Here is a 19,457-nt window from a genome sequence, read left to right as displayed (position 1 = left end):
TGCCAGATACCCAACCTATATCTATTCCTCCCTATAGAATGGCACCTGCAAAATTGAAAGAATTGAAGGAGCAGTTGAAAGATCTATTAGAAAAGGGCTTTATCAGGCCCAGTACGTCTCCCTGGGGAGCGCCGGTATTATTTGTGAGAAAGAAAGACGGGTCACTGCGGATGTACATTGATTACAGACAGCTGAATAAGGTGACTATCAAGAATAAATATCCCCTCCCCCGGATTGACGATTTATTTGATCAGTTGCAGGGTACTAAATATTTTTCGAAGATAGATTTGCGTTCGGGCTATCATCAGGTGCGGGTACGAGAGGCAGACATTCCAAAGACTGCTTTCAGGACCCGGTACGGGCATTATGAGTTCAGAGTGATGTCTTTTGGGCTAACTAATGCTCCAGCAGTGTTTATGGATTTAATGAATCGGGTATTCAGGCCGTTTCTGGATATGTTCGTAATTGTGTTTATTTATGATATTCTGGTTTATTCCCGATCAGCAGAGGAGAATTCAGATCATCTGCGGACCGTACTTGGTACACTTCGACAACAGAAATTATATGCTAAATTCTCTAAATGTGAATTCTGGTTAACCTCAGTGGCATTCTTGGGGCATATTGTCGGAGTAGATGGTATTCGGGTTGATACACAGAAGATCGAGGATGTACAGAATTGGCCTAGGCCCACGACACCGACTGAGGTACGCAGTTTTCTAGGATTGGCCGGATATTACAGGAGGTTTGTGGAGAATTTTGCTTCTATTGCGGAACCATTAACAAAATTAACTCAGAAGGCAGCAAAAGTTCAGTGGACCGATGCTTGTGAACGCAGTTTCCAGTTGCTGAAGGAAAAATTGATTACAGCTCCAGTTCTAACTCTTCCTGAGGGGCCAGACGGGTATGTTATTTATTCTGATGCTTCTGGTATTGGGATAGGTTGTGTACTAATGCAGCACTGTCGAGTTATAACCTATGCTTCCCGGCAACTTAAACCGCACGAGAGAAATTATCCCACTCATGATTTGGAATTAGCCGCGGTTATTCATGCTTTGAAGATATGGCAGCATTATTTATATGGGGTCCATGTTGATATCTATACGGACCACAAAAGCCTCCAGTATATTTTTAAGCAAAAAGAGTTGAATTTGCGGCAAAGAAGATGGCTCGAATTACTGAAAGATTATGACGACGATATTCTGTATCATCCTGGAAAAGCTAATGTTGTGGCAGACGCACTTAGTCGCAAATCTATGGGCAGTTTGACCGACGTGCAGTCAGAGAAGAAGGAATTAGTTCGTGAAATTCATCAGTTAGTCAGTCTTGGGGTCCATTTGGCCGATTTTGGAAATGTTGTTGTTTCTGTCCGAGAAGTTGCTGAATCATCGATTATGGAAGAGGTAAAATAGCATCAGTTCGAGGATCCTATTCTGGTACATTATAGAGATACAACCATTGATAAAGAAAAGACCTAATTCGAGATGTCACCTGATGGGGTATTGCTATATAGTGGCAGGTTATGTGTGCCTGACGTTGCAGGTCTGCGGCGACAGATTATGGGAGAGGCACATTATGCTCGGTATTCTGTTCATCCTGGATCCACAAAAATGTACCATGATCTCAGATGTTTATATTGGTGGGACGGTATGAAGAGAGATATTGCAGAGTTCGTTGCTCAGTGCCCGAATTGCCAGCAAGTTAAGATCGAGCATCAAAAGCCCGGCGGATTGTTACAGGAAATGGAAATCCCAGCTTGGAAATGGGAAATAATCAATATGGATTTCATTACAGGGTTACCGCGCACTCCACGCAGGTATGATTCTATATGGGTTATTGTTGATAGACTGACGAAATCAGCCCATTTTCTTCCGGTCAGGACTACTTATTCGGCTAAGGATTATGCCAGATTGTATATCAAAGAGATAGTAAGGCTTCACGGAGTTCCTATATCTATTATAACCGACAGAGGTGCTCAGTTTACAGCAAATTTCTGGAGGTCATTTCAGGAGGGATTGGGGACTTAGGTGAGTCTTAGCATAACATTCCATCCTCATTCCGACGGACAGGCCGAGCGTACCATTCAGACGCTGGAGGATATGCTACGGGCCTGTGTTATTGATTTCAGAGGCAGCTGGGATGATCATTTACCGCTTATTGAATTTGCAGTTATCATTCCAGCATCCAGATGGCACCGTATGAAGCCCTATATGGTAGAAAGTGCAGATCTCCGATTGGTTGGTTCGATGTGGGTGAAACAAAGTTGATTGGTCCAGATATGATCCAGCAAGCAGTCGATAAGGTGAAACTTATTCGGGAGCGGTTGTTAGCAGCTTAGAGTCGACAGAAATCGTGTGCAGATAAGCGACGTCGACCGTTGGAGTTCCAGATTGGTGACTGGGTATTTCTAAAAGTGTCGCCTATGAAAGGTGTAATGAGATTCGGCAGAAAAGGAAAGCTCAGTCCGCGCTATATTGGGCCTTATCAGGTTATTCGGAAGATAGGCGAGGTCGCCTACGAGCTAGACTTACCATCCGATCTGGAGGCAGTACATCCGGTATTTCATGTATCAATGCCTCGTAAATGTATTGGTGATCCTTCCAGAGTGTTCCCCATAGAAGATATACAGGTAACGGAGGAATTGTCTTATGAAGAACAACCTGTAGCTATTCTGGATCGTCAGGTGAGGAGATTACGCACCAAAGATGTACCCTCTGTTAAGGTCTTGTGGCGAAATAATAATAGAGAAGAAATGACCTGGGAAGCGGAGGACGAGATGAAGAAGAAATACCCTTACCTGTTTCCTATACCTTCAGGTAATTTAAATTCCGTATTTGGTTATGTTGATTAGTGAATGATTTATATGTGCTGCCTATATAAAGAACCTTCCCCAAAATGTTTATAAGACCTATAAGGCTAATTTAACATTCGAGGACGAATGTTCTAAAGGGGGGGGGGGGGGGGGGGGGGGGGGGGAAGATGTTATATCCCGTATTTTCACATATTCGGGAAATTCAAAATAATTTTGACTTGTAAGAAATAAGGCCATAAATTGATTTCTATTTAAAATGTGTGTGTTGACCATGAAATGTTGATGTGGAAATATCGAGGAAGGCTAAGGGCAAAAATTAGAATTTTGAAAATTAGTTTCGTGAACTACAAATTATTTAATCAAGAAATTGGGCTAGAAAAAAAAGTCATAAATGGAGGCCCATTTAAGGGGCTTGGCCGGCCAAGGCAAGAGAAATGGGCCAAGCCCATGTATTAAATTAAATTCAAGATTTGTGAATAAAAGGGAAGGGTCATGAAACTTCTACACATTTGATCATTCAAGAAAACAATTGAGAGACAAAAAAAAAAAAAAAAAAAGGGCCATTCAGCCGTGAGAAAGAGAAAAATAAAATAAAATGTGGAGCTCAAATCTTTAGTCCAAAAATTCATCCCTTGTTGAATTAATACTAAGCTCAAGGTCCTCTTCCATGTGATACCAATTTGGAAGAAAAAAGAGTGCTTTTGTTTTCAAAGAAGAGAATTTGGAAAAAGGTAATAATTCTACTCTTTTTAGCTTTGAAGAATTATATATATATGTTGTAGTATATGGAAGTGAATGTAAAGTATGAGAATTTTGTGCTATGGATATATGGGTGTGTGGCCAAAAATGGTGGTGAATGGAGAGGAATGATCAAAATTTTATTTGTTGTGTTAATTGTGTTGTAATGGCTTCTTAATGCAAATGGAAGGACTCTAGTTCTAGTTGGCATGAACAATTTGTGGTTAAGTTGTTGTCGGAAATATGAGACATTATTATAGATTATGTAATTATGGGAATGAAATTGTTAAAGCGCAAATTTTGGTTGTCGTCGATGAAATGGGAAGATGAATAATGTGTTGTGAATGTTGTGTCGAAAGTTGGAGATTTTGGATGAATTCTAGTCTTGGTGGGATTTTTGTATATTTTGTAGAATGGTATGAAATGCCTTGAAATGCTGTTGAATAATCTTGAATTGGTAATGAATGTGTATGTGTCGATAGTGGCTTGAAAAATTCGTAGTTGAATTGAATGTCGATGAATTATGTTGAAAGGAAGGTTACTAGTGTTGGAATGCATTTTAAATGGTTTTTGATGTTATTGGTGTTACACCTCGGAAAATTTTCCGTTGGTACGCAAGAGAATGAACTAGTAATGAATATGAGTGCACGATGTCTATGAGCAAGAAACGACGTTTGATGACCTTAGGCGAGATTTCGAAAGTATCCGATGTGAGACGAGGAAGTTGGCTAAGTTAAGATGAGATACAAGGTGAGCAATGCATGTGCATGGACGGGGGTGATTAAAATGAGAAGTCTAAGAAATATGGGAAGTTGCAGAATTGCAACTGCCAGTGGTCGTATTGCAAAATACGGACCATAAAGTGCAAAACGGTCCGTAAACTGGCAGTCGTAAACTGCCATGCAAAATCTTCAGCTTTCTGCCCAGTGGTCGTAAAGTGCAAATACGGACCGTAAGCTGATATACGGTCCGTAAACTGCCAGGTCGTAAACTGGCATGCCAAACTTCAACTTTCTGCCAGCTGAGGAAAAGGTATAATACGACCTGGAATACAGACCGTAAAGTGATTTACGGCCCGTAAACCATGGTCGTAAACCACCATGAAGGCAGCCCAGCTTCTGGTTCTGGAAATGGTTAATTACGCCCATGGAGGATGAGCCGTATAGTGGAATACGGGCCGTAAACCTCCATGGACGACCACTGTTCATCTCAGCACAGATTTCACAAGTCATTAAATAAAGGGACCAACACTTGTTTTATTTCATTACAACATTACACCACTTCTCTCTAAAAACTTCTCTCTACATTTATTATATGAGTTTTCAAGGATTATAAACCATCAATAACATTAAGACAAGTGAATCAAGGATAAGGGAATCATCAAGGATCATCCAAGTCAAGAATTCCAAATGGAGAAAAACTAGGGTTTTGCTCAAAGAGGAGTATTATCAACCAAAGCTTGTTCCTACAACTTCTAAGGTAAGATTCATGATTTTTACAAGATGTTTAAGGTATTGGAGAATTAAAATACATGGATTGTAGAAAATGTGGTCAACTAGGTCATGAATGATGAATAGTGACATTTGGAGAAATAGTTTGAATTGAGTTATGAATGTTGTTGTGTTACGATATGAATGTATTATAAATGGTACTAAGATCATGAACTAGAAACTTTAGACGAATGGACGAAGTTGGGTGTTATGACCATGAATGTGGGTGAATTAGAGGCAAATTGAGGAATCTAGATAATGTGAATGACTAATGGCCATTGTTATGATATTAATGAAGGTATAAACGCTAGCATTGGAAGGGAACGTGCAAGTGTAGAATAGTTCGACGAAAAGGTATGTAAGGCTAACCCTTCTTTCATAAGGCATGGTTCTTTGGCCAAACTCTTAAATCCTCTATATGAGTATGTTATCCTCAAATGATTGATATCCCGAGCTCATAAGCTCACGATCCTTAACATGTACTACGATTGTACTACGCCCCTCATATGACGAATAAGCCTAAGATATGGATGTAGCAACAATGACGATGATAGTGATGACGATGATAATAATAATAATGCTACAAGTGCCTACGGGCTATTACATTCACATGTGCCTATGAAGGGATATAATGGCACCCCGAGATAATAATGCCGGGTAGAATATATGTATATGGATGTATTTATGTATATGATTATGTATAAAGTATGTATACGATTACGTAACGCGCACACACCTCTGCAGATGGTACGGATAACCCTGATGCCTTGGTAGGGCCAGGTATGTATGATCTTGAGCCTTGGTTGGCCAAGTATATATGAAACACCGATCCTATAAGGTCGGGTATGCTATGTAAATGCTATGTATATGAAATGACTGTGTATATAATATGAATATGAATGTGATAAGACTATGTGTAAGAATGCGAATAAGGACATGTATACGAATATGAGCACAAATATGGTACGAGTACTATTATGGAATACGGATGATGACGTAGGTGTACAAATACATATGAAAAATGGAAAGTCCTACGAAAGGCAGGTAAGTACTATAACGATGATATTATTGTCTCCCCTCCTATGCTATTTCATATGTTGTTCATTATGCTTATATATCGATGTTGATCATGCTTTACATACTCAGTACATTCTTCGTACTGACGTCCTTTTGTTTGTGGACGCTGCGTCATGCCCGCAGGTGCACAGGGAGACAGACTTGATCCATAGCTGCTTATTCAGAGATTTCATAGCAGAGCTCCATTTCCTTCGGAGCCATAACTTTTGGGTACTCATTCTTTTGTGTACATAATTATGGGCATAGCGGGGCCCTGTCCCGCTCATACGATATGTCATACTCTTAGAGGCTCGTAGTCATGTGTATGTGGGTAGAGATGTTCGGCCATGTCGGCCCATGTTTTGTATATCTTTTGTTGGCCTCGTCGGCCTTGTACTTATGATGTGGCATAGATGCCTATGATATGTTAAATGATGATGGTCGTCTAATGGGATCAATATGATTAACGATAAGAGAAGCACGAATTGACTTATGGTTCACCTAGATGTTATGTTATGTACGATAAGGGGGTGCCCGGGTGGGGTAGCACCGGGTGCTCGTCGCGGCCCCCTAGCCGGGTCGTGACAATTGGTTTGGTTGTTGGTATTGTTGGTATGGTTGTTGGTGAATTTGGCCGAGTTTAATTCTCGGGGATGTTGAATTTACAGGGGAGGTGCTGCCGAAATTTCGGTAGACAAATACTAATTAGAATTAAAAATTCTAAGTACTAGTAGCTAATTTTTGGAAATTGATAATATTATTGTAGATATTGGAGAGCCCGAGACTTGAGTCGGGATTTGTTTGGCAAGTGATCGGGATTTGGTAGTGAGCGATCGAGGTATGTAAAGCTTATCGTTCTCCCTTTTTGGCATGACCCTTATGAAATAACTGAATGACATATATGTATGCTCCAAAGAAATATTCTACTCTTAGAGCCACTAGGATGGCCTATGTCTTTGATTTCCATGAAACTATTCCATATGACTTGTCGCATACTTATGATGTTTGAAATATTAGTCGGTACGTTTCGGACATGGTTTGGAAAATATTTGATACGGCCTAAGTTTGAATATGTATATTCTGAATATGTGCATATGATTTGAGGCTCCGTTTTGAAGTACTCGATAATGTTATTTGAAAGCTCCTTAATGTAAATGATACTAAATTTTCAGAAAATGACCCATGATGTGTTTTTTCGAAAGTTTTGTAATCTGAAAGTCTGTAAATTTTGTATACTAATTCCGATGGACTCGATGTTTATCTTGAGCCTCCTAATATCAGTATGAATATGTAATTAATTGTCGAGTCTTGGAATTCATTTAAATATGTATATGCATACGATTTCCGCACTACTCCGCTCGTGCCCATTACTATGATGTCGCCGGATCCCGGGCGCGTTTCATGCCCGCAGGTACGGACGATCGTTTTGGTGATCCTCCAGTATAGGACACATATTCTGCCACTCGGATTACTTCTTTTGATCTGGAGCTCATACTTTTGGTACATACCTTCTGTTATATACATTCTGTATATATGACTATTTGGGTACGGCGGGGCCCTGTCCCGTCATATGTTCTGTTATGTTTTGTAGAGGCCTGTAGTCATATTTGTGGGTCATGGGTCACGTTTGTTTGTTTGTGATTATGATCTGCGTCTTAATGCGGCCCCGTTTACTATTATGACCAAAACGGCCCAATCTGTTTGTATGTGTGTATATCTGGGCGATGTCTATTCCGCCAGCTTATTGGATTTGATATGATGTTTTCGTACGGGCGACCGCTTACGACGATATTTGTTTTCAGTATTTGCTTAAATTGACGTATGTTAAGTTTGACTAAGTCTTTGATATGTTGATCTGGCACGTAAGTCTGTTTGGGTGTCCAAATAGGGCGCCAGTTGCGGCCCACGGGTCTGGGTCGTGACAGTATTTCTGCATTTTGTATTTCTAATTTATGAAACAGTTTCTGATATATATTTCATTGTATTCCATTGTATATACGCATACTACAACTTTATATTTCTTAAACAATCAACCATATTTCATTATATTTCAGTGTATATTATCCTGTATTTGGATGTTTTTAGATCTTTAGTGGTTTTTGAATTCAAAAAGTTTTGATTGTGATAAAAGTTGAGAGAGATTCGTAAGCTTTTATGGAAGAACAACCGTTATGCGTGATTTATGGGAAGTTTTAAATTGAATCCCATAATTTAAAAAAAAAAATTGTTCTGTAAATAGGGCCTGATTTTACTCTTCAGTGATTTGTTGATTTAATTTAACTTACTATTTAAAAAGGAAAAGAATATTATGTTAAAAAAATATAACCTATTTTTTCTCTCAGAATTTTTTTTCAAAAATATGTTAAAAAAATAGAGCCTAAATTTACTCTAACGTGTTTTGTATTTCTCTGTATTTCGCTGTATTTCACTATATTTCAAAAATGCGAGATTCAACTGAAATACAATCAAAAGCAGCTATAAATTGTAAATTTTCAACTTATAGCTATAACTAGTTAGAAGCTATTAAAAGGTAGCTATTTGTATAAGTTCTCCATTTTTTATTAGCCCTTCATGAAATGATTTATAATTAGACAAACATCCAATTATTGTTTTAGACCACAAGTCCTAAAAATCTTCTCATATTTATTAAACTTCGTGCCCTTTCAAACACCTTCATATAAAATGAGACAGAGCGAGTAGCATACTTATTGTGATGCTTGTTAAATGAAATTAAGTGATTTATCCAAAAGAAATATGATGTAGCAATTATAGCAAGGTCGAATCCTAGCGTCTCCAGGATGCCTTTTATAAAGTATTTTTTGTTTTCTCTGTAAATTGCACACTCTCTTCGCCTTTCTCGTGCCCTTTTGTGTTTACAAAATAAAGGGGAAAAGTACAAATAATTCTGCTGATGCTACAGAATAAATATATTCAACTATGACCTCAGAAATTTTAAAGATAAATATTAATATGTTTCATGTGGTGAGCATTGGTACAAGTTATTTGGTTATATCCTGAAGTTGTTCGATCAAATATTCTAACATGTATTGCTCTTTTCAAATCTCTCTCTTACGCCCCTTCATAAAAAATAAAAATAAAAGATGTTTTATATGTATGTGTAATTAAGATTTTTTTTTTAAAATAATATGCATATATTGAATGCCGTGAAATCGTTTAACAAAAACAAAATTAAAATATCAATTTGAGATAAAAATTAAAATCTTATCCATATTTTAAATTGGAAATCATTTTACAAGCGACTAGTGACAATAAGTCGATAATGTTTGTGTAAAATCTGGAATATGTTACTGAAAAAGTTTGAATGCATTTAGTCACTAAATTTTTAGAAATTAATCCCATTTTTAGAAACTCAATTCAACCTCTATAAGCTCCCCCCGCCCCCACCCAACCCAAAGTAAGAACAACGTTGTTTATACAAGGACTCGTTTAGTTAACTAATCAATAGTTAGCATCAAGGGCGGAACTAAGGGAGTATATATATAAGGTCAAAATTATAAAATATGTAACGATTGAATTTCCTTAGCTTATTTACATGTCTATTTCTTTATATGTCAAATAGCTTTAGCGAAAATCGTGGCGCCATGATCATGAACTATATATACCAATAAGGGTTGTGGTGTAGTGGCTGGTACTGCTTCATCCTTAACCAAGAGATCTCGAATTCGAGCCCCTTGGATACAGAGTCACCCTTATTAGGGAGTATTTTGCACCCCAATGTGGGACTACCTGACACGAATCCAGATTAGTCGGGCCCCAATGTGGGTACCGGACACCGGATGGGAAACCCAAAAAAAAACTATATGTGAACAGCTTACATGAAGATATGCATGTTTGATGTATTCATTGAATTGGTGATAGAACACCTGTTGCTGGCAAATTTTTACCATGACCGTGGAATAACTTTTGCAAGATCTACATTAGAAAATGTAATAGTACTGGTGCAACAATAATAGGAGTTACTGAGATAAAAACATATATTTATGAATTATTTTTATAGATGCATGTATAAAAATTAAACTCTATCTTTATTAGTACATCAAAATAGGATATGGGAGATATATAAAACCAACCATCGACTATAAAAGACTTGTAACTACTACAATTACAATGAAGCAAGAGTCTAAATTTGCTAGCTAGCCAGTAGCTAGTTTCTCTCTCTCTATATATAAATATATATTTCTATATCCAAATAGCATTAGCCTTTAAAAGCAATTGTCTGAGCTTGCTTCTAACATTAAGACTCATAATCTCATTTGAACCACCAATAAACTCTTCTCCAATGAACACTGCTGGCACACTTGATTTACACCCTAGTAACTCTATCAATGCCTTCTCCATTTCCTTTCCGTTTGAAATTTTATCGAGCTCGTAAACTTTAGGGTCTGCTCCAAAACCTCGAATTAGGGTTTCAATGCTGTGAGAGATGCAACAAGTGCTTTTGCTGAAAATCACCACTGGACTTTCTGCTCCCAACTTCATCACCATATCCATGTTACTTTAGACCTTGATCAAGAGAAATTATATGATTTTTACTATATACGATTGCAGGTTGAGGTTTTTTATTTTATTTTTTTATGTGTGAGATGTGTAATTGAAAGAAAAGAAGTTTGTAAAGGCTATTTGTGAGAAAATCTGTATGTTTGAGGCTTGACTTACTATCAGAAACATGAAATTGTAGAAGGCTATATATAAGGCTTAAAGTGGTGGAATTGATGGAAAAAGGGACAAAATTGTAAAGGGTTACAAAAAGGACAAAGTCGGTGGATATGAAAATTAATATTCCTTCAGCATATATTTGTCAAAAAATCCATTCTCCTCTAGGAGATCTTGCTAGTTATATCAAGTTTTAGTCCTGAAAATAACACAAGGAGTGTTGAAGACATAATTAATTACCAATCAAAGGATGATGCAGCGGATGGGCTGCTCCTCCCTTAATCAGAAGTTTTGGATTCGAGCCTGAGTATGAAATATCCTTGGTAGGGAGCGCTTCCCCCCGAATGGGGCCCTACGCGGCACGAATCCGGATATAGTCGGGCTCCAATGCGGGTACCGGACACCTGGTGAAAAACAAAAAAAAAGGACATAATTAATTACAAAAGTGTGCTTACTCTAATAAATTAAATGTTTAGTTAATGATTGCACATTTGATCATGGCATGAAAGTAGGTTGAGGTCCTGAATTCAAGTCTCATAGCCACACAGTCATTTTTTGAAAATAATTTCCACATGCTTTGCTTGTGACAAATAACCAGGTCCGCACACATGAGGAAGCGTGTTAAAGACGTAATTAATAAAATAAAATTATATTTTGCTAACAATTTAAACTTTTAAATGAAATGGTCACAGACGTTATTAAGAAAATGATTACCTTTGAAATATTCTCTGATCATACAACATCATATTTAATGAGGCGAAAAAGATAGATTTTATTCCAAAAACTTGTAAACTATTCCTTATTTGCAATTATGGTCATTTATCTTTTGAGTTTTATGTCACTTATGCATTGTCAAAATAAGTGTATTAGTTTAAGATCCGATCCATAGAGTAGATTACAATACAGAGGCGTATGTAGCCTATAAGGTTGGGGTTCAACTGAACCCCAAACTTTGGACGCGGAGCCTAAATTTATGTGTAAAAAATTATTAAAATTGCAATAAATAGTAGATATGAACCCCTAATTTTAAAAGTATAATGGGTTCAATGCTAAAATTCTATAGATTGAACCCATAAAATTTAAATCCTGGATCCGCCTCTGTTACAATATCATGAATAGAGAAGGATGATCACGTATAAGCTACAGTGATTGTTAAAAAAAAAAAAAAGATATCTTTTTTTTGTCTTTACAAGTGAAATTGAGGTAGATATCTTCTCGAATTAAAATCCATTATTCTCTTTCAATCCCATAAAACATGTTGGCAATATCTTCAAAAACATGCATTTGCATGAAGTCCATAATATTATCCGTACCAAGAGGAAAGAGATGGTGAAGAGGTATCTAGATAACTCTCCAACTTTATAACTGGCTTTGCTTTAGTTAGCTGGATTTTAGAATAAATTCTATTCAAATATTCCAAACAGTAAATGATGAGAAAAAAAGAGTCTGCCCTTAAGCATGCAAGAAGAAAAAGGGTCGGTTGCAACTTCGAAAGGCCATATATTGGGTGTGTACTTTAAGAAAATATTGTGTAATTTAGTTTATATATGTTCTGATATTTGGTTATCAATAAGCAGAAAATATTATTTCAAGAATATTTTATACTCCAATCTTATCAAACACTAGAGGTTGGGGATGAGAGTTGTGGCAGAGCTAGCCTTGTTTAAAGGGTGTGTCAATTGGTACCCTTTCGTTGAAAAATTACACTGTGTAGATAATAAGTATTCTTTTATGTATATATCATATGTATGTTGAAACTTGAATTCCCTTAACGTGTTAACTTCTTTATATATTTTGACTCTCCGTAGTAAATTCTTGCTCTACCACTGAGTGAGAGCAGGGTGGCGTTGGGGGCCAGATGAGAGTGATTATTGCTGGTGGGGAGGAGATAACTAGAGTAGAATAAACTTATCGTACTTATTTTCCCTACTCCACAGGAAGGTCAGTCCCCCGATTTTAAGAAAGTAATTTTCCTAAAGCGCCAAAATGAAAATTTTGGAATAGCAATACCAAACACACCCATTATCTCATCTTGTTCTTTTATAGAAAATATATATGTTAATTTAATGATCCGCTACTTAAATTGATTTTCTCAAACGATTAGTTATATCGTCATTTTATTTATTTCCCTTCCTTTTCCTACGTGGGATTGAGCCCATGAATAGTGAAAGAAGAATAAATAGACAGATCGTTGGTGTGATCGACAGGATATACCTGCTAGATTAGTGGTACAGTACTGTGACGCTACTTTTACTAAATTACAAATTTACAACTCAAATCTTATTTACATGATAATTTATACTATCTTTTTTATTTAATCACTAGATTTTAATAGTTAATACCTAAACAATAACTATTTTCAAAAGATTTTGGGACAACTGACAATGTTTTTCGTAAGTTGGACATGAACAATGAGGATTTTTAAAAGCCATATATTGAAGATAGATAAGAATGAGAAAGAAGGTTTACTTCTAAAATTTGATGGATTTGATATTTAAACTAAGTTTATATACTCTAGTAATTTTGTAGTTGAAATTCAGCTAGAACTTCTTCTTATAGACAGGGACAGATCATTATCAGATCTATGTACTTAACATCTTTTTGATAAAATCTGATGCTACTTTGATAAGAAGTATTTTGTCCATTACATTAAAGTTAAACGAGATCGATTCGTAGCATCCTGGGCAGGCCTTTATGCTCCTAAAATTTTGTATTCCCTCTCTTGCCATTGAATGAACAGCTAAGTTCCAAAAAGGCACAGCCACAAACAACTTTAAAAAGGCAACGCCCAAACTCGTCCCTCGTTATTTCCTTTGTGTGACAATAGCATAGTGACGCTAGCAACCTTAAGGGGTCGTTTGGTTTGAACACAAATTATGATGGGATTAATTATGTTGGGATAAGTTATACTGAGATTATTTATGTTGGAATTAGTTATCCTGATATTGTTTCTTATTGATTGTTTGGTTTGTTATATTAAAGGTAACATGCATTGCATAACTTTTAAGAAAAAGTTGTTTGTTTACAAAAAGACCCTCCACCTTATGTAGTAGAAAAAGGGTTTTGAGAACCTTGGGGATATTTTAGTCAATTTCACTGTTTTATCCTGGGATAAGTTATCTCAGGATTACTATTCCACCCTCTGATGAGTATATAAGTTATCCAAGCACTATTCTTAATCCTGGGATAACTTATCCCACGATTAGTAACCAAATAAAGGATAATGTGGTACTAAATTTTTATCCCATCACTATTTTTGCTTATTCATCATACCAAACCATCCCTAAGTAGTCATAATGGGATACTTCCCTGTACAAAACTTCATTGGGGGTTTTCCATTCAAAACCGAAGAATTATTGATCAAGTACCCCACAGTCAAAACACATTCTCCCCAAAATCTGATTGGAAGATGACCTTGAAATCTCAATGCTGGCGCCACATAAGAATGTAACGGTGTTTTCTTTCGACTTTTCCATTCTGCTGAGGTGTCCCTGTGCAAGATGTTTGGAAAAGGATTCCATGTTCGAAGAAGTAAGTCTTCATACATGTGAACTCATTTCCGCTATCATTTCTAACAAGCTTCACCCTCTTACCAAACTGCTTATCTACTAAGGTGAAGAAACTTTTCAAGGTTTGGGACACTTCTTTCTTATCTATTAAAAGAAAAATCCATACGACTCGCGAACGATCATTCACGATAGTCAAAAAATACGAAGCACCACAAGAGGACGGGGTTCTATATGGTCCCCATAAATCACAATGAATCATATCAAAAATATCCGAAGCTATATTATCACTTAAAGGAAAAACACTTCGTGTTTGCTTTGCCCTTTGGTATACATCACCTTCTTTATCTAATCTAGTACTACTCTCTTTTAGGCCTAATGCCTTAATAGACTTCGTTACTTGTGCTGAAGGATGACCTAACCGTTTGTGCCAAAGATCGAACCAATCTACTGCCTCTGCTTTCATAGCTCGTATCCACGACACATTCCAGAAATAGTAAAGTCCACCTCGAAGTTCACCCGTTCCTAGCAGCTTCCTCGTGGTGGGGTCCTATATAGCACACATAATTTTGTTAAATTTTACATCACAATCTAAATGGTTAACAAGTTGTGATACAAAAATTAAATTGCATGTTAGATCCGGAACGTAAAGGACCTTTAACCAAATCCTATTTCTTAGTTGTTCCTTCTCTCGTGACCACCGAGCTACTTCCATCAGGAAGCCCAACTGAACACTCAGGAATGTCCCACTAATCACTCAGTTCCTTCGGATTACCTGTCACATGGTTGGTAGCTCCGAAGTCAATGATCCGGGATAATTTTTCGGTCTTACTGTCCATCTTGCCATTTGGCTTTATTACTTGAGAATTTAACACGTGAATCACAGTCTTCCGGATCTCTTCGCTCAAATTGTGAGGTCCTATCCCGCCTGTGTTCACCTGTCCTATCTCTACCTGAGCTCCTTCTTTGGTAACCACTGTGTTAGCCCGGTAGTTGCCTCTTCCACGTCCGGATCCCGGTCCACCCCTCTGCTATTGTTATTGTCCTTTTCCTCTTCCTCGGAATTTTTCATCTCCTTTTTTATTTCCTGGCCACCAATCCGGATATCCAATGAGCCGAAAACACCCGTCCACAACGTGTCTGGATCTCTTGAAATATGTGCAGAATGGACCATCGTTTTTCCTTTCACTTTGGTCACGGTGAGTGTTTCTTCCTTGCATGGCAAAAGCCATGGTTTCACTCCGATCCTCCGTTTTCTGTATGATTCCTCTCACACGCACTGCTTGCACCGGCTTCGAATAAACCTTGTTTAATGATGGAAACGGTTCCTGGGCCAATATGTTCGACCTCACCGTTCCATACATTGCTTTATCCAACTCCATGAGAAAAATATGCACTTTTTCTTCTTTTTTTTTGGTTTCTAGGGTTGTCCCTAGATTGCACGTGCACTTTCCACACTTGCAAGTTGGAATTTGTTCGTAATTTGCCAATTCCTCCCACAATTTAATGAGTTTTACATAGTAATTCACTATGGTTCTTCCCTTCTACTTGCACTCCGCGAGTTCCGCCTTTAGTTGTTGCATTCGAGGTCTGTTGATAGCGGCGAACCGTTCTTGGGTGATTGTCCACAATTCCTCCGCTTCCTCTTTATGTGAAATCTTTGAGCGAATTGTTGGATCTATGGTGTTGCGAATCCACGACACCAACAGTGATTTTATAGTTGACCAGTCTTCCAAGTCTGGCGACTCTTCGTCCGGCTTCTTGATCGTACTGTCAACGAAGCCAAATTTTCTTCCTCTCTCTTAGGGCTGTCCTCATGGATCTAGCCCATTCATCATAGTTTTCACCCTTCAAATTGGACTTTTTTAATTCCAGGGTTTTCATTCGACGTAATGTCATAAGGAGAGATTTTTTTCCTTTGGGTTTTGTTTTCTTCACCGACGATTCTTTTGCTTTTATCGCCGGTTTCTCCATTACCAGCCATTGTTTTGGGGTTTTTATGTTCTTTCTAACGTAGCTCTGATACCATGTTAAAATAGAGACAGAGATGTGAATTTAGAGAGACAAGAAATTGGGAGAATTCTTTCTGCCTTTCATTCATTATAATGACCTCTTTATATCCAAGTAAGGTCCTTCTTACCCTAGTCTAATAAGGTAATCTTATTCCAATAGAACTAGAAATCCTATATTACCGTAATTACAAATTCACCATAAATAAAACTAAATCTATCACAACTAGACTAGAAAGGGGTTTCCACCGACTAAGGGATTTGCCGACTTCACCGATGTGACCGGACAGACTGGTCCGGTCACATCCGGTCTAAATAAATGATAAAAAAGAAATAGAAATTGCAAGGTCAGTAGGAAATAAACCTTTGAGTAATCCAAAGAATAAATAAATTGTCATATTTCCTCTTTTTATTCTGTGTGTTCCTTTTCTTTTATTCATTCTTGTCTTACGTGAAAGACAAAATGTCATCCCTTGTTGGTTGTGGAAAGAATTTTCTTCCTACTTAAGTTGAAATTTACATTATTAGGCTTCTAATGAGCTAGTAAAAGGGATTGGCCTCGGACACATATATAGGAAGTGGGCCTTTGAAATGTCTCTCTACTACTTCTTCGACATTCTTCTTGTGATGTTTTTTGGGCAATAATTTTGTGCGAAGCCCAATCTTCCAACCACGAGTGCACGTGTTTGGGAGTGCTGGGAAATCTTGGAGAGCGACTGGTTTAAACGATTTGCATCACAGTGACAAAGGCTTATTCAATGACACAACATTAATTCGATAAGCTATTTCTTATTATTTCATGTTTCACTTGTTTTTGATCAATTCTGAATAATTTTCCTGACAAGGTCGAGTTCTAACGTATAAAGGGTGCGCCTTTATTCTCTTTTTCATCTGCCTTGCCTTTGAAAAAGAGGGGGAAAATAAAAACAGACAAATCATATATGTTTCATATGCTTCGGATAAAAAAATTCGCACATATAAAATGTACTAGTCTTTATAAACGTGCAGTTGCACGTTATTATCAGACAATCTCAATCATAGTAAAAGATATTGGATAATATTATTAGTAACTATATATATATATATATATATATATATATATATATATATATATATATATATATTAGGACAAAGGTGCAAATATATCCTTCAACTTTGCGATTTGTAGCAGATATGCCTCTCGTTAAAAAAGTGGTGCATATGTACCCTTGTCGTTACACAAATAGAGCAAATATAACCTTTTTGTCGACGGTTTTTTTTTTTTTTTAAATCATTTAACTTATGTTTTTAATAAAAAAAATGTCATGTGGCTTTAAAAAAATAAGTCTACCCATTTTTTTTTTTTTGTAGACTTATTTTCTTTATACCACGTGACAAATTATTTCTAGTGGGTTGTTTGCATCGTTTAAAAAGATATCTCTGTGACTTTAAAAAAATAAGTACCCATTTTTTTAAACGAACCAGACCCGACCCCCCAGAAAAAGTTACCACATGGTATTAGAAAAATAAGTCTACCAAAAATGAGTAGAATTATTATTTTAAATCCTGTGGCATTTTTTTAATTTCTTAATTAGTGTCCCCGTCTTGGTTTACCCTGTGCGCACCCGAAGGGTAGCGGCTGCGGGTTCCCAAGTCATAAAAAAAAAAATAGTGTCCACGTCTAAGTATATTTTAACTAAATCATATACATTGCATAAACGTTGGTGAGGACACCATTAAAATGCAATTTATTTTGCCAGGTGCTTTATGTGATCTTAGGATTTACTCAACAATAATATAAATAATCTCTACACCATTAGGTCATTTTTACAATAGGTAACATTTTTATTTTCACAATTTAAAATCTCACATTTCAAGAATATTTACCTGTAAATATCTTTTAAATGACCTGATAATGTTAAGAATTATTTAAACTGGCGATGTATAAAATTTACACTATTTTATCAAATATGATCGTAACCTAATTTAATTTGTACAAGTATTTATAGGTTCTATTCACAAGAAAGACCTAAATTTAGATTTGGAAGTCATTCCAATTATATTCCTTCGTCCAAGTGAGATTTCTTTTTTTTTTTTTTTTTTTTGCGCGGATTGCCCTTCATTTGGGGTGGTCTTTAAGTTTTGCCCCTCGCCTAACACCCTAAGGTTGTGGGTTCGAACCCCAGCTCAATAAAAAAAATAAAAATCGCAAGGCAGAATTTTCGCGAGACAGAAATTGCAAAATCTGCCATGCAAATTCTGCCTATTTGGGCCTTAAGGCAGAATTTGCATGGGCAGAAATTCTGCCTGTGCCATGTAAATTCTGCCTGAATGCAGAATTTCTGCCTGAAGGGCAAAAATTTAAAGACCACCATTTTGAGGGGTAAAAATTAAAGACCACTCCCAGCGAAGGGTAATCCTGCAAATTGCCCCTATTCTGTTTAAATAAGGCCAATAAGGACACTAGTGATATTTCCTTATCAAAACGTGATAGCTTAATTAGACTGTTAATCAAATTTAAGAAGTAGCATTTGTTTAAGATTCTATTTTCAAACGTGTACTTTTTTATTTTACTAAAATACAAAATAGAAATATGATAAAGTTAGACTAAAGGGGCATAAAAGTCGTTTAATATTTGAAGGATATTTTGGCCAACCAATAGTTATATTCATGCTTTTAAAATAATATAGATAGACAGATGTGGTGTATACGTAGAGCTTTGAAATAAGATTATGTATTTTGATCCAGAGAAATAAAGTAATCGCTCGGTATATTTGATACGTAGAGCTTAATTGTTTCGGTAGTAGTAGCGATTATGACACCAAAGAAGGCTAGTAATTGAAATTTGTCTCACCGATCTTCCTAATTTCACAAATAGCCATTCAATATTTACTTTGTTGCACCAAAGTAACTGAATTTTATATTGTGATGAAAAATACACTTAGTTTTGCTAACTCACAAAGTCACTAAGCAACTTTTTGTAACAAAAAAGAATCACTCAATTTTTCCGAACTAAGTATTATAGAAATAATATTATGTACGCACAGTCGTCATGCATGTCTCTCCTTTAACTTTTTGCGATATTTAGAGTAACCCTGAGTGACTTTTTCATTGAAAAAAAAAAGCTAATGACTCGGATACAATAAATTAAGTGAAAATTTGAGTGGTTCCATAAATTAACGCTCATATTGTATCT

At 36.7% G+C, this 19,457-nt stretch overlaps 1 protein-coding gene across 1 annotated transcript; it reads right to left on the bottom strand.

The window, feature by feature from the left end:
- Nucleotides 1-10,120: 10,120 nt before the first annotated feature.
- Nucleotides 10,121-10,871, bottom strand: LOC132642295 (monothiol glutaredoxin-S6-like). Its single transcript, XM_060359538.1, has one exon. The coding sequence runs from the start codon at nucleotides 10,603-10,605 to the stop codon at nucleotides 10,294-10,296; it is 312 nt and encodes a 103-aa protein (XP_060215521.1). The 5' UTR covers nucleotides 10,606-10,871; the 3' UTR covers nucleotides 10,121-10,293.
- Nucleotides 10,872-19,457: the final 8,586 nt, after the last annotated feature.

The sequence above is a fragment of the Lycium barbarum genome, chromosome 5, assembly GCF_019175385.1.
Source record: "Lycium barbarum isolate Lr01 chromosome 5, ASM1917538v2, whole genome shotgun sequence".
Taxonomy (NCBI): domain Eukaryota; kingdom Viridiplantae; phylum Streptophyta; class Magnoliopsida; order Solanales; family Solanaceae; genus Lycium; species Lycium barbarum.
Note: the sequence above shows the minus strand (reverse complement) of the source record. Positions and strands in the feature narration are given on the sequence as shown.